The sequence below is a fragment of the Pseudorasbora parva genome, chromosome 1 (genome assembly GCF_024679245.1).
Source record: "Pseudorasbora parva isolate DD20220531a chromosome 1, ASM2467924v1, whole genome shotgun sequence".
Lineage (NCBI taxonomy): Eukaryota > Metazoa > Chordata > Actinopteri > Cypriniformes > Gobionidae > Pseudorasbora > Pseudorasbora parva.
In genome coordinates, this window is record NC_090172.1 from 50042430 (window position 1) to 50065142 (window position 22713).

The following is a 22713-nucleotide window of genomic DNA, read 5'->3' on the forward strand; positions in this document are numbered from 1 at the left end:
CAAAAAGTTGTCCCGTGTATCATCAGTTTTAATTCCTTTTCATTTTACATTATTTCAATTATTTTTGATTTATTCATTATTTAAGACCTAAGCTGACATGAACTTACAATGAACAGTTACATTAATAAATACTCTCACAAATGCATTAACATAGGGTATAATGGGACCTTATTTTAAAGTGTTACTCAAGAAATGTATTGTTTTGAAGCAATCAAATCCAGCGTTAGCAGAAATTTCACCCCCCCCCCCCCCCCCCAAAAAAAAAACCCTTAATGACCTTTACAGTAATCGCCGCTTCCTACACACTTTGTGTTTAGTGATAACCATGATCCAACACACATAGACCTGTTGAGCGTTCTTTGCATATTTCCTTCTGTGGCTGTCTGCCACCGCTAGACGATTCCAAACAGCCCACACATTCAAATGGATCTTTCCTCTTCCTCACAGATATATGCCCACAGACAGGGAGTTTCCCGAAGCCAGCGGCCTGGGCTCAAGGAAGACCTGTTTCTAGCGTCGCTGAGGACACCATCCATCCGGCAGGACCACCAACAATAGCCGCATTGTTCTGCATGTCTGCAAGGAAACACGGGCTATAGAGAGATGCCATTGTTTTATTGTGTAATGTTACCTGTGATTCGATAAATGATAGCGGCTTGTGTTTTTGTCGTAGGAATGCGCAAATATATCACTCACCGGCATTCTTAGGTCACTGCACAGTTTTGGCACGGGCCCCGCTCGCATGGGTTCAAGAGAAGCAGGAAAGCAGAAACCTTTTTATTTAAGAACGCCGTTCCTGGGAAAGCGAAGAGAGTGAGAGAGATCGCTTTTCAACAAAACATCAGCCATTCTCAAGTAAACAATACATTCAGATCTCTGGAATAAGTTGTGGTGCGGTGCCAAGCTGCGTCATTTAAGGTGCCCCGTACACAGAAACCTGTAGATAACATGGCACTGGATGAGCTTTTCTCTCAAGCTTTGCCAGAGCTTTGGGAGGCATAACAGTGAGATACGGGACCACAAGAAAGTGTGAATCTGTGCATCAAATAGGGTTTTTACACACCTTTCCATCAATGAATTTTCCTTTGAGATTGCTGGATGAGATTTGTTTTTAATTGTATAGATTATAGAGCGGTTTATCTGAACGCGTCAGTAGAAACATTTACATTCACTATAGATCTTTTTGTAATTTTGTAAGAATGTTATTTGTAGAATGTTATTATCATTTCCAGTATGTTTTCAGACGTGGAAAACACAATTGAAGACAGTTTCATAACACATAACCCTGAACTCAATGGTATCATAAAAACAATCATAAAAAAATAATAATAATGGTTTATTATATAGGGCTGCAACTAACAATTATTTTGATAATTTAATAGTTAGATGGTTATTTTTTGATGAATTGGATATTCAGATTCCACATCCTGGCCAATGCTGTCCTTCAAAACAAATGAGTGCTATCCCTTGTTACAATGAACAAAACAAACAAAATTATTCAAAATAATAAATAAATAAATAGCAGGGTTATTTTAGTTATTCTATGGTAACCACAAATTAAAAAATATATATATGGTTTTTGCTTCAAATCCATAGTTTAACTATGGTATTTTATTTTCGTACGGATATGTCTGTACATTGTGTGCAAAAGTTACTAACGTTAAGCAAAAGTAACTGTTTAAATTCTTAAATTAAAATTGTGTTAAAGAAAAACTAAAAGCTCACGCACACACACACACACACACACACACACACAAAAAGATATTTAAAGCAGATATTTAAACTAAATAAATGTTTTTGCTCTACTGTGTTCTGTCTGGTTGACGCACGTGCTCGTTTAGTGAAGTTGAAGACTGTCAGGATGCTTTCATGGTAAATGGAAATACTTGTGAATTAGTAACATTTACAGATACGGATATAACCTGTCAAATTAACGTTTTGCGCTGAAAAGTCTTTAGCTTTATTATATTTATAAAAGAAATATAGGCTGTACCGAGTCTTTCCGAAAAAAAACCGAGCGCCTGGAGGCGTATCGTGTGGGCGGAGCTAAAGAATGACGAGTGCAAACAAAGCGGTGACGTCCTCAAGCGTGGAGATACTCATGGCTATCGATCTCAGCTAATAGATATGATCCAGAATCATTCGGAGGCTGAAAAAATTGAACAGGAGAAACAGCAACATCAGGACGTCCGTCTCTGTGGTATGTACTGTATTTAGTGGCGTGTCAACATTTGTGTATGTTTACTCACAGTTTATGAGGACATGATTCGGTTTATGGACTATTGTATGCGACTAAACCTTAGCGGTAGCAAGCAAAACGGTTTTGCACGTCAGACTAGTGTCACGTTATACATAAAACAACAATGGAGTCCGTTAGCGCATTTGAATAGCCAACAGCAGAGACATTTGAAGCAGTTTTACTCACCGGCTGCTTCCAAAGCAGGACCGAACCTTTATCGCTGGGACCGCTCCGTCAAAAACACACTTCTTTGGTATGATTTGGTGAAGTCCTGTGACAGCAGTGGCCGTGGAAATCCACTTTGCGACACGACTGAAGCGATGTTGTGAAGTTTCCCGTCATTTCTGCGTTCAAATCGGGTCAAATGCAGCGCTGCCTTCCCGGAATGCTGTGCTGAAGCGTTGAAGTCGCTTGATGTCACCCATACGAATAAAGTGGAGCGCGGAGTGTTTATGGCCGTGCATTTCCTCTCTCGCTCTAGTCACGCGCGCGCACCCTACCGGGAGAAGAGCCTGTAAGGCCCAAACAAGGACCTTCCGCTCTTATTAACGTGAAGCCGACCCATACTCGAAAAAAACTCAGAAACTTGAGAGAAACCAGAAGGAGTATTTTTGACAGAAATACTACATCAAACGTCCAACGTTAGTTTTTGAAACTTTGTCTATGTTTAGACAAAGACAAAACATAGACAATTTTTTGTCTTTGTCTAAACATAGACAAAGTTTCAAAAACTAACGTTGGACGTTTGATGTAGTATTTCTGTCAAAAATACTCCTTCTGGTAATATCCCCCCCCCCCCCCCCCCCCCCAAAACGGAATAAATGCTAATGCATTTTCTCAAATCTTAAAATAAACACTTCTCATGTTTTGGACGCTTGAATCATGTACCTTTCCAGCAGCAGCTCACTCTGTTTCCCCTCCACTATTTTTAGATGCATTTTTGTCCATAGAAATGCTTTATTCAGTGTTGTATTTTGGCGCGACTGGTGGAACCTTATTTTTTTAAGAGGGCAGACCCAACTAATCGATAATGAGAACAGCCCATGATAGTTGTTGCAGTCCTAGTTGATAACCACATAAAATAACTTGTTCCTCAGATTTTAAAAGCAAAAATAAATAAGCAAATTAATGAATTTAAAAAAAAGAAATAAGTAATTCTGGAGGGTTTAAAAGCAGAAATCATATTAATTTAATATAAATTAGTCTTGTGAGGCAGAGCTACTTTTCTACATGGAAGAACTTGAAATTACTGGTGTTCTGCAAATGTTGTCGATAAGGTTCAAATGGAATAAAATTTCAGGTTATTTTATATCTGTAATCTGACATATTTTTAATCAAATGAAACCAGTAAAAATATGCAGAACAGGGCTTGTTTTGGATCATGGAAAGTGTCGGTACATACCAGAATGAAGGCAGATGGTTGAAGTAGTAAAAAGGATTTGTGATGTAAACTGAATAGAGGTGGAACAAGTTAAAACAACTAAGTTTTTAAATATTGTCAATTTGATTTGATGTTTTATGTTACCTGAAATGTTCCTTTTAAACTTAAAGCAACCAGTGATTATTAAACATTGTTTTTAGGGCTGATTGTACTGGAGTTTAAAGTAAAGATGGCAAGAAAGAAAAACCTAGAAGGTTATATACAGTTACTAAATGAACAATGAATTCAGTAATCAGTATATTTAGCAGACATTTTATTAAAAAGTCATCAAATTCTAGAAAAATGGATGCAAATCAATGAACACGGCACAATTACTGCTTCAAAGTACAGCAATAAGACTTTGAAAAATAACAAATGAGGACATTATGAGATCCATTTATTCACACAAATGTACATGTGAAACTCTCAAACAGCAGATTATATACATTCAGTAGTAGAAGTTGTGGAAGACTTTCGTGTACTAAAGACAATTCCCAAATAACATTCCTTCGCTCTCGAATCAGTCCTCCAAACTTTGTTCTTAAGTTCAATACATTATGGTAACAAGCAGTCATCCAGAGATGGATTCGGTCCCGACAAACACCCAAAACACACTAAACTGAACCTAAATGCGACAAAAAAAAGAACATTTAAATTGTGTGGCAGGTAACATTAATGCTGTTTAATCGAGTTCATGATGTGGTGAAATGCTGTAGCTGTACTGCATCACAGACTGCAAGTAAAGGCAGCTAGTGTTAGAAAAGGTTTGAATAAAGTAAATGAGAGTCCATTTAGAGTCCTGACATTTAAAGAGTCGTCACACAAATATCTCCCACAAAACTGTCTCCCACTGATTTGAGATTTTAGGGGGAAATATCAATAATCAAGTAGCGATCTGACTGATAAACAATAAACTGAATGCTTGCTAGAAGTGCCAAATTAACTTAACTAACTTAATGCTGTGCAGACCTTACAAGTGGGTTTGACAAATTCTTATATTTTGAAGAAAAAACTAACAAGTGCATTTCAAATCATTCAACAAAATGAAAACAAATTAAGTTACTTACTGCTTAAAGAATTCATGGCCAATTAATATTAAGCATTACGTATAGCTGTAATTGAATCTAATTTTTCATTTCGGATTCGGACGTTTCCCACATGAAAGCCCTTGACAGGTCACATGAAAAAACACAACCACTCAACAAAACACTTTGATGACAAGCTTGTGGCTTAAATAGTCTAAAAATATCTTCTGTACATATAACACAAATATTTACATAAAGTTTGTTAATGATTTATGCGTGTATATAAGTTCACCTATGTAGACCTCCTGTGACTAGACCTTTTTCTTTACCTTTGAATTGAAACTTAAGTCAAGAATCTCTGATACTGACTCTCAAATAATAAAAACAAACATTGCATTAAATTAAACAAGGCATTCTTTGAAAAACTGAAATGTTTGCAGAGAAAACCGAGAGCTTGTGGGTTTTTTGGTATGATTCTTTTTTTAATACAAATGAACTGGATACTCAACAGACGGTTAATAACTTAATAGGCCAAAGAACTGAGATCGAAAATGATTTCTCCAAAGCAAAAAGGACAATAGCACATGCATACAAAATTGTGAGGGTGGCCTGAATATTTGCCAATTTGTCTTGATAGTTTAAAAGGGTTTTATATTTCCCTTGTCTGAGAATTTAGACGATAGAAAACGTCAAATACTTACAAAGGCCTTGTTGATTTAAGAACAAAAAAAAGATATTGGTACAAATCAAACGTCCACATTTTTCTTTTCTCATGGGTCAGGAATTTCTCCAGGCATGCATGAAACGACACCTTCTACGAACGAATCAACGTGGCCATTACAGTGCTCCCCGATCCACAGTCGTCACTCTGTAAATAAGCTTTTTCACTCCGCTTGTACAAAACGCTGCACCTGCTCCCAGAGGTTTCGAGTAGAAATGAAAAAAGAGAGTTTGCATAGAGTCTTAAGGGAACCTACAGAAATGAGTTTGTTGGCTTCCGTCAAACATTGTCAAACTTGTGTTTTAGGTAGTCCTTCATGACCTTGGCAATGGGCAGATCTTCCAGGAACTTTAGGCTCTGCAGGCCGATGCACTGCCGGATCTTTATCCTGCACAGATCCTGCAAAGTCCTGGGTTGCCCTGAAACACAACGATTGTCAGGTTACATCCGATCTCTGTTTGCATAACTATTTTAAACTGATAACACAGAAAAACTCACAAAAATACCAAAGATTTGTGGCTAGAGAGGGCTATTGTAGCTAAATGAAAGTCTGAAACTAAAACTAAAGCCATAAAAAAGTCTATAAAAATAAAACATACTTATTGACATTTCTCATATTCATTTAGTTTAACCTGATGTACTAGTATAACTAAAACTGAAATGAATAAAAACTATACTGATGACAAATTACAAAAATACTAAACAAAAATAATTAATAATAATAAAATATTACGTGCAAGATAAATGCACCTTCATATAGATCATACTAAAAGAAAATTATGACAACTTTAACACTCTCCAAGCACCAAATGCAAACAAATACTGACTTTGTCAATTAATAAAATGTTAAACCGGAAAGTTGGCTGATAACAAAAAAAGTTTAAAGTTGAATTATAGTAAGTAAGGACAGCCTGACCTTATAACCAGATATTGTGTAAATGTAATAATAAATGTATAAATCTTTAACAAAAAGGCTTATTAAGGATGAAGCAGAAAAACGTTTGCATAGTTGTTTTATAAGTACAGCAGTAAAAAAAACAGACGTTTAATAAAAACAACAATGATGCCACAAAAAAAAACTATCAATATTATAAGCGAACATCAGGGGAGGAAAAAAACGACAAAAGATTGAAGGTTGTTTTTTTTGTTTTTTCTGATATCTTAAAAGATATCAGGAAAGTTCTGCAATGAGTTCCAGGAACCCGGTGCACAGAGTTTATCAGTTTTAATGGGCCAGTTTTCCAGCCCTAACACAATATGGCACAGAATGTGCTCACACAAATGAAGCCAGCTGGAAAAACCACTACAAAGGGCTGGAGACGGCCATCTGCAGCCCCTGTCTTCTGTCAGTCTCAATGTCTTACCAAAAGCTCTCAACTATAGGTGATGCCAGAGAAACCGAAATGAAATCAGCGCTTACTCTCACGGAGCGCACCGGTCACTCCCTTCAAGACATGAAGTCATGCTCTCAAAGCCTGAGTCGTCGATGTAAATACAGCCGCTGAAGTGCCTTTTTAATAAATAATCAAGGTGAAACCGGATCGCGCTGAATGAGTTGACAGCGAGTAAATGTCTGCGACGGACAGGTGGCTTTGATATGGTGATATCAAAGTTGAAGCGGTGCACAGGAATGTGGCCATTGTTGCGTACTTGATCATTAGTGCTTCAGGTAACACGGCTCGCTTTTCTCAGGCGGCCGATTGTTCTGCGTGGGGGATAGAAATCATAATGGTGTTCGTTTGGAATTGGGAGGTTAGGCCATTGCTCAACTTACAGATCGGCCGCTGCTCTTCGTGAGATTTGACATTTCTAGAGGAAAGAGTGAATATGACCTCCTTTGATGATACTCTTGTTATTAACCCTCGGGTTTTATGCTTCACATTTGACTTGAGTGGACCTCTCTTTAAACTTATATCTGTAATGAGTGTCATTGCGTAACAAAAAAATTAAAGCTTCGAAGGTGTAATGTGCTTTAGCAAGCTCATTAATCATTGTCGCTAACAAAAACAATAATCTTGCAATTAAACACACACACACACACACACACTATAAATAAATAAAATAAATATATATATATATATATATATATATATATATATATATATATATTTGATTATTGTTTTTGTTAGCGACACTAATTAATGGGTGGGAAATGGGTTTTATTCTCATGAATTATTCTATTATATAATAATGCTATTATATATATATATATATATATATATATATATATATATATATATATATATATATAAAAAAGACTAAGACTGTAGATTTGCTGCCGCTAGGATGCGTCTAGATTTCTAGGCTAGATTTTTTTAGTAGTTTTGAATAAATTATTTTAAGTTCATACAATAAGATTACAACAAATTATTTCAAACCAATTAGATATTGTTGGACAAGCATAATTCAATTTTGTGGAAAAGATTTTCTTAATTTAATTAAGTTCATTCAACAGTTTTTTTTTGAGTGTATAGAGAAAAAAAATGCAAAATTAAAAAATCTTTGAAAGACATCACTGAACATTTAACCAAAGCAAAACATTAATTTTAAATTAATTTTAAAAAGTTCATTTTTCATCTCTAATTTTGTGTTTATGTAAAACTGTCATCTATATCTGTTATATTAACACAGAAAAAATTTGCGTTGGATTTACATTATTTAATTGTGTACATAGTTCCCACATAAATCAATTGCGTTAAACAAACCTAATTTGTTCGTGTAACTTCAACATCATGGAATGAATACATTTTTAGTGACTCAATTAAGAAGTCTCAAAGTGAGTTTTATATGACTTCCTGACATGATTCAGACATTTAATTTCATATATTCATTCACACACTTTAATTTCATATACTTTACTGAATTATAATACTGCACTAGTTGACTTCTGCCAGTGATAACACACATTAGCATCTTAAATGCTAAGCATTAAAAGCTCTGTCAGCAAAGCCGATGACATTAGTTGTATTGCTCCAGTCTTCTCCACAATAGTGGCTACACTATTCAAATGTTTGGGGTTGCTAAGAATTTTTTTTTTTTTAAAGAAGTCTCTTTTAATAAATAATAATAATCCCAGTAGGTCGCATTTAATTGAAAATACATTAAAATATATTTTTTGATGAATATCATTATTTTTAATAAAATAATTTACTTTTCATTACTGGCAAAATTACTTTTGACTAGTTTAATGCGTCCTTGCTGATTAAAAGAGATCAATGTGTAGTGAGCAAAATAAAGTGGGCTATAGTGAGAGAAACTCGCTAGAAAGAAACAAAGAAAGAAACAAGAAAGAAACAAAGAAAGAAAATCCATACATACAATAATGGAAAGGATGTATACATCAAGAAAGGAGAGAAACATTTAGAACCGACACAGTTAGAATGTTTGGTAGACTTTAACCATTTTTTCTTTGTCTTTTTACTCTCTGAAATGTTCTGGGGATCCGTTAGAACCTTCTGGAGGACCCCAGTTTGAAAACCCATGACCTAGAATACCCTAATAAGTGCACCACACTTTTTAAAATTATTTTCATCTACCATAAAATTAGGAACAATGCAGACAGTCCACATATAAAGATATAGAAAGGAAGAACCTACTTGTGACCTCCTGCAGGAAGTCCAGACAGGGTCGACTGATGCCAGACATGCTGACAGAAACGGCCACAGGGGTCTGGCCCTCGTAGTTGCGTGTGTTCGTATCGGCTCCGTACGTGTACAGCATTTGAGCGCACAGCACATCGTCTCTGAGGGCCGACAGGTGCAGCGGCGTCTGTCCGTCCTCTAGACGACCCAGGTTAGTGTCCGCTCCCCGCTGCAGGAACATGCGACAGTACGAGTGGTTGCCCTTAATGACGGCGTAACGCAACAAGAAGCCGTTTTGAATGTCTATGTTGGCGTTGTGATCGAGCAGAATGCGCACACAGCTGGAGCGCTCGCGGATAATTGCCAGCTGAAGCGGCGTCGTGCCTTTGTCGCTGAGCGGGTCCACCTCTGCTTTGAACTCTAAGAGGAGACGCACAAAGGAGTCGCGGCCGTAGTGGGCCGCCACATGCAAAGGGGTCCAGCCATCATTGCTCTTGGCATTGATGATGTCGCTGCGATACTCTGACTCCAGCATGAGGCGGGCGATGCGGGCACGACCGTGCATGGCAGCATAATGCAGAGCTGTAAAGCCTCCGATGAAATCCTTCACCGTGGGATCCGCTGTAAATCACAGAGAGAAAAAAAAAGAATTATCATTTTTTTAAGTAATTTCATTATGCTTATATATATATATATATATATATATAAATATATATATATATATACAAAAAAAGTGCTGGGGAAAAAATATTCGTGATTATTCGCATCCAAAATAAAAGTTTGTGTTTACCTAATCTATATGCGTGTACTGTTTAATTATTATGTATATATAAATAAATACACACATGCATGTATTTATATTAAGGAATACTTGTATGTATATAATGAATATATAATAATATATTAAAGTCCTTAATTAAATGCGAATTAGGACATTTTAAGACTCACATAAACCCTGTGTTCTGTCTTAGAACTAAATTTATTCTGACATCTCAAAAAGTACAGGGCGCATTGCAACTGCAGAATTAATTGTGGATCATTCTATCTGCAGATCTTTTAATAAAAACTGCTGTTTTATAGCGCCCCCTAACGTCTTGCATGCATTACCACACTTAAACATGAACTTACAAAAACATTTACAATAGCAGCACAACACAAGTTTAGTATTTTAAGGCACTAGATATGTCATTTAGAAAAAAATCATCATGAAATCAAGTTTACCTGAGAATGTATAGTTTGGCGTGGTACATTTTCATTATGCTTTTTTTGTCCTTTTTGGAGCTTGGTAGTTTAAATCATCATCTACTTTTAGTGTGTTTAGTGTGTGGTAAACAGAAGCCTGTGTTTTAAAAATATGGACAATAATACAGGGCAGTAACCCATTTAAAGTTTTTTGGTAGAGCGTATTCCTTCAAGAGTCAACCACAGTTTATAATAAGTGTCAATCTGGTCTAAACCTTTTCTTACAAAGTGATGCGTTAAATCAGACTACCCCATCTCGCCACTGTCCAAACAACCAAACCCTTTACCTCCGTGCTCGAGGAACACGCGCACGCAGCGCTCCTTGCCCTTCGCCGCAGAGAAGTGCAGCAGCGTCCAGCCGTTGGCATCTCTGATCTTGGGAGAGTAGCCCTGCTCCAGCATCTTGCGGACAGTGTAGACATCGCCAGCTGCCACGGCCGCCTGGATCTGCAGCTCCTCCTGTAACTCTGGGTTCCTTCTGCAGTGATGGTTCAGCATCCTGTCACATCTCGCAGTACGGGCGTCAGACGCTCCTGCTTCCCTACAGGCAAACACACGGATGACATTACTGATAGACAAGCTCCTCATTCTGAATCAAAGGACGATAAATTCATTATATTGAAAGTTATAAAAACACAGTGTTTAAACATTTTAGTGGAATCAATCTACAAATGTCTCAAAAGAGATTTAATAAATGTTTTCCCATGTCTGATGCTACCTTGAGTATTTTTCTTTATCAGCTTAGCCTTAGAATATCTATTTCTCATTAATTTGCTAAATATTGAAAGTTTCATTATTAATAAAAATAAAAACAAAATAATAATCTAACTGAATTCTTTGAATGCCACAGGCTGTATGTGTGTGTGTGTGTGAGTACTTGGTTTATCTTACATTGTGGGGACCAAATGTCCCCACAATGTAAATTGATTTTTTACACAGGGGCAGTGTAGGGGGATAAAATGTACACTTTGTACAGTTTAAAATCTATTACGCCTATGGAAAGTCCCCACAATTTACAAAAACACATGTGTGTGTGTGTATGTATGTATGTACAAAAATATAAATAAAACATATAAAACTAAGCTACTAGATAAATAACTAATATTAACAATAATTCCAATAATGTTGTAAAATGTAAAAACAAAAAAGTGAATGTGTATAGACCATCTTACTTGTCAAATCTTAGTTAAAAATACAACTATAAATTATTATTTGTCTTACAAGAGTGTCAGCATTCTTAAAATCCTATGAGAAATACATTTGTGATAATTATTGCATAATTTATCACATGCAATACTGACTACATAAATATATAAATACTATTAAAAATTTCTTTGGAATGAATGACAGATTTATTTATTTATTTTTAAGAGTAAAATAAAATAAATATGATAGAACAAATATTTAGAATAAATATTAATTATCTCTGATTAGAAAAAACTGTATGAAAATAAAATAACTGTCTGCACACATCACCTTTAAGATGATAACACTCTTCTTGCATGGAAAGCACATCTAAAGTACTAAGATATTGTTAGTTGCGTTGCATGAAGCCAAATCCATTAAACCACCCATAAACAAGTTTAGGCAAAGAAAAACTGACAGAAATGGCAATTTAAAAATTACCGTTCATTAATGTCTTGTAGATCTAAAACAGCCTTTGTGTTCTGCATCCATATTCATATCCACTTCAGATCTCCATTCTAGAGATACAGAGTAATATAGAAATATCATCCTTATGAACATGATTCTTTTATATATCCATCATTTACATAATATCTGTTTATGTATATGCATTAATATATATTAATGCAGATTCATGTTCAAATTTACGTGCGAGATAAACATTTAGCCACACCTAAACGATGACGTCTAATTTACACACTTATCTGCCACATTATATTAATCAGCTCTCTGTCTAGGAGCAAATATTTACTGCCACCGAGTTCACAATGTAATGTCTTTCAGCCTCTGAAAAAACAGCTGCAGCGAGCATTTGCACACCCACATTTACCTTTAAAAACAGAAATGTTCGCTAATATATGCGATATATAACATCAACGGAAGTTTAACCTTTTAATTAATCTCAAATATAGTAAATAAAAGCTAAATAATTCTGTTTGTAGCTTCTGTAATGAGAACAATGAATCTGTTAGCTGGTGTGCTAAAGCAGCTGTAGCAGCTAAAATGAACCTAAAACAAATACGAAAGCGGCTTTTTTTAGAAACAGACATAACTTACTTTAATAGCATTGCAATAAATGATACGATAATTCTGACACTTATCATTAAACTGAAGGAGAATCTGACAAACTCTCTGATTGACATGCACTATTACTGCATTAGCATAGTTAGCATTTAGCCAGCGGTTATTGACCATTCTCACAAGAACACTGCTTTTAAAGTTACTCAAACTCTCTTAACCTGTGGCGAGAGGATATAATTAACGATATCTGCTTAATTAACGTAAAAATAACTCGGGGGACAGTAAAATAAAAATATCCAATATACATACAGAGTACAAATACAGTCAGGTAGCCATGAACATCATCTCCAAGGCTTCAAACCACAACGTCCAATCAGATTCGAGCTGTCAAATACGTCATGCAGACATCCTACTGCTGCAAAACAATACGCCGAATGTTAGGGTTTTGCGACATTTTTGGCTGTATAATGGCAAACAGCACTCCATGTGCTTTATGGAGGCGTTTGTTCATTTTAGCGGTGTGGATTTTTTAATCGCTGTTGAAGAAACATTCACTGAGCAGTCCTGAAAACTCTTCATTACAAATACATCTTTCTACAGATCACGTATGTCACTTAATTCCAGTACAATTATTTTATATGAATGTCTCTAAACAAAACCGTCCTTTAAACATGAGGTTATTCGTCTATTTATGATCTTCTTTGCAGAATTCCTTGCAGAGACTGATGGATTGGGATATTGAAAAAATTGGAAATTCTTCATAAATCATGTAAGCAACAAAGATACTGCAAGCGATTAATTTGTGATTTGGGAATAGCACACATAAAATGTAGTTACACTAACGTTATCATAGATAGATAGATAGATAGATCATACTTTTTTTTACTTTTCGTTGCATTATGACTTAATTCATTCTATCTTACTGAGCTAACAATCCAATCAAATAATTTCATTTGTTATGCTGCTGGCCATAACTTTGGTCATTTGTCATTGTCGCGAGTCAGTTTATTTATTAATTAATTTATTCTCACTATAACTGCTGCTTTTTTAAAGTCTGACACGTTCAGGGCAGATTTCAGGATATAACTTATAGTCTAGATTTGACATGTATTTTAGAGCTTTAAAGAGCCAAAATTGTTGATTAAGCCGACATAACATTTATTCGATTAGCCTTTTTATAGTTTTATCAGAAACGCGCACTGCCTGTAAGTCTATTTTTATAGTCAGGTTTGCTGATAACAAATTTTCGAGCATATTCCGGAAGGGGAGAGTATTTTAGAAGAAACATGTAATTGAAGAGATGGGTTGGTTGATTAATGCATTACTGTAGTTTTTGTTTAAACACAAGTTTTAAGCATTACTTACTGATTATCATTCTTCTAAACTTTAAACATTTTTGCAGTGTCTCACCATGGATGCCGCAGGATTGGATTTCCAAGAGATATTCAGGCTGTTACGTACAGGATCTGCTCTCAGCCTGAGCAGCGAAGAGCTCGCCAGCAGAATCTCATCATGTGTTGCTCAAACAGCAAACACTCCTGCTCCGTCTGTCACACACACAGACGTCCTGTGCTTGTGTCTCACTCTTATTGAGACCATCATTAGCAGCCTGATAGCACAGAGTCTGCCACAAGATCTCACAATATTCTATGAAGATGTCACGAAGAGATTGTTTGGAGAAATAAATTTGATGGCAAAACTGGTATGTTTAAAGCTACACTGTATTGCTTTTTTAGTTTATTCTTAGCTAAAAACACTTAGTTCTTTTAAAAATATATGTGATCATTAATGTATATTTACTTCTTTCAAGTAATAAAGTATTCTCGTAAGTTTATAATATGCCATTGAAAATACATACGGGTGAGGGGTTCGAATGCCGGTCGTCATGTTGCCTCTCCATCTTGAAAATGCATTAGACAAAGAGGGACATACCCGTAAATTCAAGCTTCACCTTTCGCGTTTTAACTCTCGATGGCACCGTGTCGAATGTGAGGAGGGGGATTGCCGTGTTAATCTTGGACTAAATCGGCCAACGTAGGAGTTAAAACAAAATCAGAATTGAGAGGAACAGAAACTAATATTCACTGGATGGTCATATACCTTTTCACCGCTAGATGGGGAAAATATCACACAGTGTAGCTTTAATGAAAATGGATAAGTAATAATATTTTGATTAATAATCAAATCACATTTTTGTATCATATTTTGCATGTGCTTACTATATTAATAAAAGTAAATTATGCTTAATTACAAGCAACTAACCCTAAACCAATCCCTAACTAATTATATAGTGATTACACTGTATCAAGGGCACCTTAAAAGGATAAAAGTGTATAGTGCTTATACATAATTTTATGACGTTTTAGGTCGACGTATAGGGCAGAGAATAGACTGGGCACACACACACACCGAAACGTGAACTATTTGGGACATAAATGTTTGCTAAAACACAGCTGGTCACTTTTAGAAGTTTTAGTGATGCTTTCTTTTCCCAGAAAGAATGTGAAACACAAATGGTTTCATTCTCAGTTTTTAAATAATTTTTAAACAGATAATTTAAATAGATTTTACACACTAATAGCAATATCGTATCGCAAATAGAATATCGCATTAAGATATTACATATCGCATTTTTCTTCAATATCGCACAGCCAAAAAATTCCAAACACATTATGGTATATACATATCTCTGTCAGTGGAACATGTGTTGAGCCATTCTACTGATGTCTTGATGCAGGTTTCCCTCTTCAGCTGTCAAGACCAACTGGTGTCTCATTTATCTGCAAAGTGTATATCAGTCTATGTCATCACTGACATGTCCATTCATGTAAGTATTGCTGTTGCACATTAACTTAGACTGGCAATGTATCAAGAAATTTTAAAGGTGTGTAGACAGCTCATCTACTAATCCATCTGAGTATTATAAGGGTTTGATATATTATGGCTTGGTTTCTCAGAAAGGGTTTAGTTTAAGCCAGGATTAGGCCTTAGTTCAAACAAAGGACATTTCAAAGTTCAAAGGCCTTAGTTAAAAAGGACATTTAAGTAACATTTATAAACATGCCATAGAAATCAAACATTACTGGTGTGCCTCTTGACACAAAAAAATGACACTGACTTAATTTAAGATATGTCAGTGCAAGTTGCTTTCAGTTTAAACCGCTCAATAATGTATTTTAGTCTCGGGCTAGACTTGTCTGTGAAAAAGGGAATGTTTGAATGTTTTCTCTGTTTTTCTTGCATGATCTCTCCTTCTCAAGCATTGTGGGTTCAATAATTGCTGTAATTGTTGATTATAGGAAGGCAGCAGCTCAATCTGGACTCACAGGTGTGCTGAAGTGTTTCAGAAATCAGCGGGCAGTAGTGAACTTGACTCCTGTCTTTGGTCACTGACTGCTGTGATTAAAGGTGTCCTGAGAGGAGAGATATGCCAGAATAAAAGAGGTAGTGTGTTCACATACAGACAGTTTTATTATCCTCACATAAATGTAGTGGAGTTTGGTAGAGCCTTATGTAATGGAGGCCAGCTAGTGGTTTCAATGTAAACAGCGCACCAAGATATCATCACTTTCAGTTACATCTGAATCTTAATTTTAAATTAATCTTGAAATTACTTAAAAACAAGAAAAGATGCTTAGTGGCTAGGTTCAGTTTCTTCAGATGGCATGTGCACCGATTTGTTGACGATTGGTTGGAGAATAAGGTGAGGTAATAGTAGTAGTAATAATAATAATGATCTTATTCTCATATCATTTTTCATGTATTGGTATTGTCATTAATTGTCTTAATCATTTTATTATTAATAATTTTATAAAATAGTATAATAATACAAATAATAATAAAGCAATAATAATAATAAAGCAATACCTTTTGAAAAATTAATGGTTCGATAATAAGGTGACTATTATTATTGTTGTTATTATTTTGGAAGGTATTGTTAATTATTATTATTATTTATAATAATAATAGTAATAATAATAGTAATAATAAAGCAATACCTTTTGCCATGATCAAATTAATGTTTGAGAATAGGGTGACTTATTAAAATTACTATTTTTATTTTTAGTATATCTATTTAAAACTATTATTATTATTATTAGAAATAATAAAACAGTAACTTCCAATATGAAAAAAAAAATTGAGAATTGAGAACTGTAAGAGAATAAATGATCACAAATAATCTGATTATCAAACCATTATTTTTTCATGTTGAAAGTTGTTTTATTATTATTATGTTTATTGAAAGAACACATTTCTTTATTATTGTCATAATAAAAGAGTATTTACATTGTGATTTGGGAATAGCACACATAAAATGTAGTTACACTAACGTTATAGATAGATAGATAGATAGATAGATAGATAGATAGATAGATAGATAGATAGATAGATAGATAGATAGATAGATAGATAGATAGATAGATAGATAGATAGATAGATAGACAAGGGCAAAAGTAAATAAAAGTTACACAAAAGATTGTAGTTATTTTTGAAGCAATACATTTAAAAAAAAATGCATGAATGGAATGAGACTTTGGGTTTAATGTATAATGTGTTCAGATAAACATAAAAAGATTTTATAGTATACAATTATTGGAAATAATTGGTTGTATTGGATTAAACAATGTCAGAGCACACGATCTCTTAATTCCAGTTTGTCTTGTCCATAGATGTTTTGATCGAGCTTCTTTCTGGATTGGATACCTCCGTCACTTACTTGCACACCAACCTTCTGACTCAAAACGCACAGGACCCTCACAAAAGAGAACTGATGAATCTGTCTAAAACCATGTGTGAGTTCTTTGACCTCCTTGAAGTCCTTAGCGCTGCCCGGCTCAGATATGGAGTCTGTTCTTCTGTCCAGAGAGTCATATTCGTGCAGTCGCGAGCGCTCCTTCATGTCATGAGAGCTGATGTGGAATATATTGTGAAGAAACGAGCGCTGCTTCTTCTGAAGAGAAGTCTTCTGCGGAGAGCTGGGGATGATTGGGCTTTAGGTGAAGTTCAGTCTGCGTCACATGAAGATCACAGCCTGACTGAGGACATGTTGACCATGGCAGATGGAGTGTTACAGGAAGTGAATGCAGGGTGGCTCAAGGAAGTGCCTGTGAAAGCTCAGGCCAGTTTCTTTGGTGGGACCTCTGATGCGAGACTCGCTGAGACGCAGAAGGATGGTGTGATACTGAGAGCCGTGAGCTTGATTTTGCTGAAGGCGCTTGAAATAAACATTCAGTCCCTTAGTTGGAAAGGTAACTAATACTAGTGTTTATTAGTTTTCATAGTATTCACAGCTAGTGGTCGTCCAATATTGTTTTTTTGATGGGCGATGCCGATGGCCAATATATAATATACATAATTTATATTTATGTGAATTAATATTGAATAAATTAGAAATATGAAAAAAAATCTCTGTATACTTTAAATGACAACTTCTTGATTCTGTAATCATATTACAGTATTTTTCACAAATAAAGTAGTTGTTTCAAATAGAGACAAGGTAGCACAAATTTTACATACAGCACTGTGTAAATGAAATTAATATGACAGTGGTCAACTGAATATAGCGCAGCATATATTGTGAAAAGCAAGGTTAGAAATATTACTTTTTAATGTTTTGCAATAAATCATCAATATGGTTTCATATCTGTGCTTCCAGTGTTGTTATTGTTTAATTAAAACTATTAAAAAGAAAATTCATTACTGAAATTAAATCAAAATATGAATATTAGATAAAAAAACTTAACCTGACTTTAGCAACTAACTGAAAATAAAAAAATAAAATACTAAACCAACTCAAATAAAAGCTAAACAAGCAAAGAAAAACTAGTAAAAATGTCAGAATACAGCAAAATGACTAATGTAATCACAAATTAAAATGAAAACTAAAATAAAAGCTAATTCAAAATATGAATAAATACTCTAAAATTATTTAAATAATTCTGAAATAACAATGGTGGCACCACAGTAGTTCTGTCTCAAATGAATTGCATATTTTGAATGATTTGAAGGCGCTGATTCATAAAGCATTTGTTCTTACAAATATATAATTTTTTTTCTTATTCGTTCATAAATTGAACATTCTAGTGCTTCACCACAGCTTAGTTAGAATGAAACCAATCTAAATAGCCATTTAATCATTTACAACAGCAGGGGGCGATGTATCTCTTCATAATAGATTCTTTCCTGTCTTTCCTGTCCTTTCCAGGAGCTCAGAGGGACATTGATGTCCAGCGGTATTTAACAGAGCTCATGTCGTTCCTCCAGCATCACGGGACTCTGATGTCTGCAGACGCTCACAGCTGCTCCTGGGTGTCTGTAGTATTTGCTGAGCAGGATGACGACATGATAGAATCAACCAAGACTTTGATTGGCTTGTATTTATATCAAAAAAGGTTTGGAATCTATTTTATATATTGTTATACTGTACCCAAAATTGTATCTCTTTCTGCAGATATATCGGTAGGTATTACCAGAGGTATTGATGTACAGCGTTGGTGAAATTAAATTTTACTCAGATACTGCCTGTAAAAATAGTTCAGGTCTTTTAAATATGCACATAGACTACTTTTCAAAAGTTTGGGGTTTGTATATGACAATTTTTTATGCTCAGCAAGGCTGCATTTAATTGAGCATAAATGCAGTAAAAACACACAAAACATCACTACTCCAGTCTTCAGAGTCACATGATCCTTCAGATATTCTAATATGATGATTTGTTGCTTAAGAAAAATGTATTATTATTATACATGTCAAAAACAGTTGTGTTGCTTCATATTTTAGTGTAAAAATAGGCAACATTTTTTTCAGGATGCTTTGATGAATAGAAAGTTCAAAAGCACATCTTTTTGAAGTAGAAATGTTTTCTAACATTTTAGATGTTTTTACTGTTACTTTGACCAATTTAATATATCCTAGCTTAAAAGAAGCATATGTAAGATTGTGGCCAAAACTAGTTCTACAATCACTTTCAAATGACTGTAGAGTGGTGTATCCCCTCTCCCCCTCCCCTGACTCGAGGTTGCCAGATAGGCTGCAGGAACTTTTGTATCTGCAGCTGTGGTAACTAGAGCAGAACTGGCAACCTGGATGCTGAAATACTACTGGCTTTGTGATTGGTAGATAGGTAACATCAGTAACTGATGTTAACATTGGTAACATCAGTTGAGGGCTGCAACAACAACTTTTAAATGACAATATCCTGGCTGGACAACTGTGGTCAGTAATATAAGTATTTGAAATGAACATGATTTCTTAATGTCTAGTGACAAATCAGGGCCATTTTATGATTCATTGAAATACATTTCTTACATACAGTTCCTTTAAAGCTGCACTTTGTAATTTTTCCATCCGCTAGAGAGCACCTAAAAAACAAAAAACAAAGGCGTAGTTTGATGACATCAAGTTTGAGTGCAGAATCTTTGGACATGTGGTCTTCACCTCACAACCAGTGGAAAATAGGACTGGGGCAGAAATCATGTTGATGGATGCGGTTATTAATGTTACTGCAGTGTAAAGGAGTGTTGAAGGAGCTGAGCATGGCCACTGGGGCGATTGTTACGCAAACACACGGCTCGACGCGAGCAGTGGGACTCTTATTATTTTATAATGACGGAAACTGAGGGTAATGAAGATTTGAAGCAATTGACAGGCTACTTGGTTAAAAGAGCAATTTTCTCACAATTTACAAACTCAACTGAACAAAATATATAACACTGGCCTAGCCTAGTGGATATTTTACTGCGAAAATACATCATAGTGCATCTTTAATAAAAGTATTAATTTCTTTAAAAAAAAAAAAAAAATCTTACTGACCTCAAGCTGTTTTTTCTTCTTCCTTTCATAATGAATGATTGGTCACTCTAGTTGTTTTTTTTCTTGTTGTGTACTTAAGTTCAGGTTTGGTGTGCAGACAAACTTTACATGTTGACAAAATCTTGCCTGAAAGTTTAAAATATTTATTTGTTGTATAAAGCTTTATGATGTCAGTGAATTGTTGCTCCGTTTTTGAAGTGCATCTATCCATCATATAACTGCTCCACATGGCTCCGGGGGGGTTAATAAAAGCCTTCTATAAGCGAAGCGATGCGTTTGTGTAAGAAAACTTTCCATATTTAAAACTTTATAAAGTAAATGATCTCATTTTCACCAGACTGCCTTCTAGTGGCTCTCGCAGTTCCAAGTGCTTGCGCTACGTCCGACGACATTGCACGGCAGTTACATTTTTTTTTCAGATCTAACAGGAGCTAGATATTTTACTTTATAAAGTTTTAAATATGGATATTGTTCTTACACAAACTTCAGAATTATAAGGCCTTTATTAACCCCCCAGAGCCATATGCACTTCAAAAACTGAGCAACGATTTCACTGCCCTTATAAAGCTTGGAAGAGCCAGGACATTTTGAATATAACTGTGATTTTATTCGTCTGAAACACCTTTCATATGCACAAATCATGGGCTTATTTACCTTTTTGGGTGAACTAACCCTTAAATAATAAACTGGCTATTATAAAGAAAAAAGTTGACAATATGTCTTAACATAATTGAATGGTTAATGATCCCCCCTCCTCTTTTTTTTCCTTCACAGTTTAAGTTCTTCAAACTCGGGGGTTTGCGTCTGGGGCTGTAACCCTCACTGTCATTTCATACTTCTGCTGCGCTTCCTCTCCTTCGACCACACCATGCTACTTGACTTCCTTATCTCATCGGAAACGTGTTTCCTGGAATACTGCGTCCACTACCTGAAGCTTGTCCGTGAGGACTGGATGGGCTTGTGTAGATCTTGTCGTCATATTGAAGAAAATTGTGATGTGAGCTTTGGTGCCACTAGAAGAGGAACTGATCCTTTCGTTCAAGATCCTTCTGCTATTTCAGAGACGCTGCATGTTGATTCCTTCACTAGAACACCAACAGGTAATGATGTCTCAGTTCCACGACTGGTTGATTATGGGAGCTCAGACGAATCCGATGAGACAGACGAGCATGTTTCTGACAGGAACTCTGGGAATACTGATGTAGATTCTGGTAGGACAGATGCTGAAACATCTTTTTGCCCATCTGTAATGGAACTAGAACTAGTTCAGACTGAGTATGCATCCGAATCTCTGTTAGGTAAAGTGTTTGTGTGTCTTATGGACTTGAGGACGACGGTAACCAGACTACATAACAGGGGTCTCTTCCCTTACAACCCTACCTCTCTTCTAAAACTACTAAACAGCATAGAACCCCAGAGAAACATGATTAGTTAGCTAGCTTTGACTTAAAGCTAACTAACAGGGCTAGATTAGGACTGATCAAGAGTGTAAATCTGCTCAATTACTGCAGTGAATAAACAAACATTGCTGAACCAAAACATTATTTTTTCAGCAGTGATATAGAGTGATTTGAAAAGGCTAAATTAAATAAATATATAATTAAATTATTAAATATGGCATGGAATGTTGCAATAAATAAAAATACAATGAAATATATTCATCTGGTAACACTTTACAGTATGGTTCCAGTTGTTAACATTAGTTAACATGAACTAATAAATTGTCAATCTCAGTTCATGTTAATTTAAACATTTACTAATACATTTGTAAAATTAAATGTTGCATGTATATGCATGTCTGTTATATGTAATATTATTTGACCTGAGCTAACGCAAACTAACAATAAAATGTTGCATTTTTATTAAATAACGAGCAAAGATTGCCAAATAATGTAGCAAATATTTGTATCTATGTTAGTTAATGCATTAACTGTCGGTAACTAATGGGACCTTATTGTAAAGTGTTCCATTAATTATAATTATATATATATATATATATATATATATATATTTATTTTTTCATTTAAAATGAAAAAGGATGTGAATGCCACTTTAAAATGTAAAACTTAATGTAATGCAAATGTCATGTTTGATTTCATTTCACGTCTTTTTTATTTGTGCTTATATTTCATAATTTCATTGTACTTTTATTCTTTCACGTAAGATGGAAAAAGGACATGAAATGCCATGTGAAATATGCTTTAAAATGAAAAACTTCTTTTATTTTTAAGCCTTTATTTTATTGTACATTTATTTTTTTATTTTTTTGCAACATTGCTTGACATATTAAATTATTTCATCATATAGTTCTTTGTTTAATTTAGTCTGCTAAACCCCTCCATAATAACTTTACTAACAAAAGCTAATTTTAAACATTTTAACAAAGGCACTGTTACACCATTGAGGCCTTACGTGCTGAATCTTTTTTTCATAAATGCAATTGATTTATAGATGCAAATGTTGATTTA

At 35.0% G+C, this 22713-nt stretch overlaps 3 protein-coding genes and 1 long non-coding RNA gene across 5 annotated transcripts in view; 2 read left to right on the forward strand and 2 right to left on the reverse strand.

Moving 5' to 3' along the window:
* Positions 1-296: 296 nt before the first annotated feature.
* LOC137085309 (uncharacterized) lies at positions 297-3251 on the reverse strand. Its single transcript, XR_010906958.1, has 3 exons — positions 3128-3251; positions 697-796; positions 297-576 (listed from the first exon to the last, which is right to left on the reverse strand). It is a non-coding gene; the product is annotated as an uncharacterized lncRNA (long non-coding RNA).
* Positions 3252-3918: 667 nt separating this feature from the next.
* On the reverse strand, positions 3919-12876 carry asb7 (ankyrin repeat and SOCS box containing 7). 2 transcript variants are annotated; one of them, XM_067444842.1, is made up of 5 exons: positions 12743-12876; positions 11855-11931; positions 10516-10769; positions 9002-9607; positions 3919-5824 (listed from the first exon to the last, which is right to left on the reverse strand). In XM_067444842.1, exons 2-5 carry the CDS (start codon positions 11899-11901, stop codon positions 5685-5687), a joined length of 1047 nt encoding a protein of 348 aa, XP_067300943.1. In that variant the 5' UTR covers positions 11902-11931; positions 12743-12876; the 3' UTR covers positions 3919-5684. The 2 variants fall into 2 exon arrangements, with proteins under 2 accessions (XP_067300943.1, XP_067300951.1); XM_067444850.1 differs by lacking the exon at positions 12743-12876 and adding an exon at positions 12470-12488.
* Positions 12877-12887: 11 nt separating this feature from the next.
* On the forward strand, positions 12888-22188 carry lins1 (lines homolog 1). Its single transcript, XM_067444805.1, has 8 exons — positions 12888-13038; positions 13141-13202; positions 13836-14135; positions 15171-15260; positions 15733-15877; positions 17104-17682; positions 18639-18825; positions 21020-22188. The coding sequence occupies exons 3-8, from the start codon at positions 13845-13847 to the stop codon at positions 21678-21680; spliced, it is 1953 nt and encodes a 650-aa protein (XP_067300906.1). The 5' UTR covers positions 12888-13038; positions 13141-13202; positions 13836-13844; the 3' UTR covers positions 21681-22188.
* The window catches only part of cers3a (ceramide synthase 3a), a 31726-nt gene continuing 30194 nt past the window's right edge, over positions 21182-22713 (forward strand). The window contains exon 1 of the mRNA XM_067444812.1: positions 21182-21345. Coding sequence (XP_067300913.1) covers positions 21316-21345 — 30 coding nt within the window. The 5' untranslated portion in view covers positions 21182-21315. The remainder of the gene's footprint in view (positions 21346-22713) is intronic.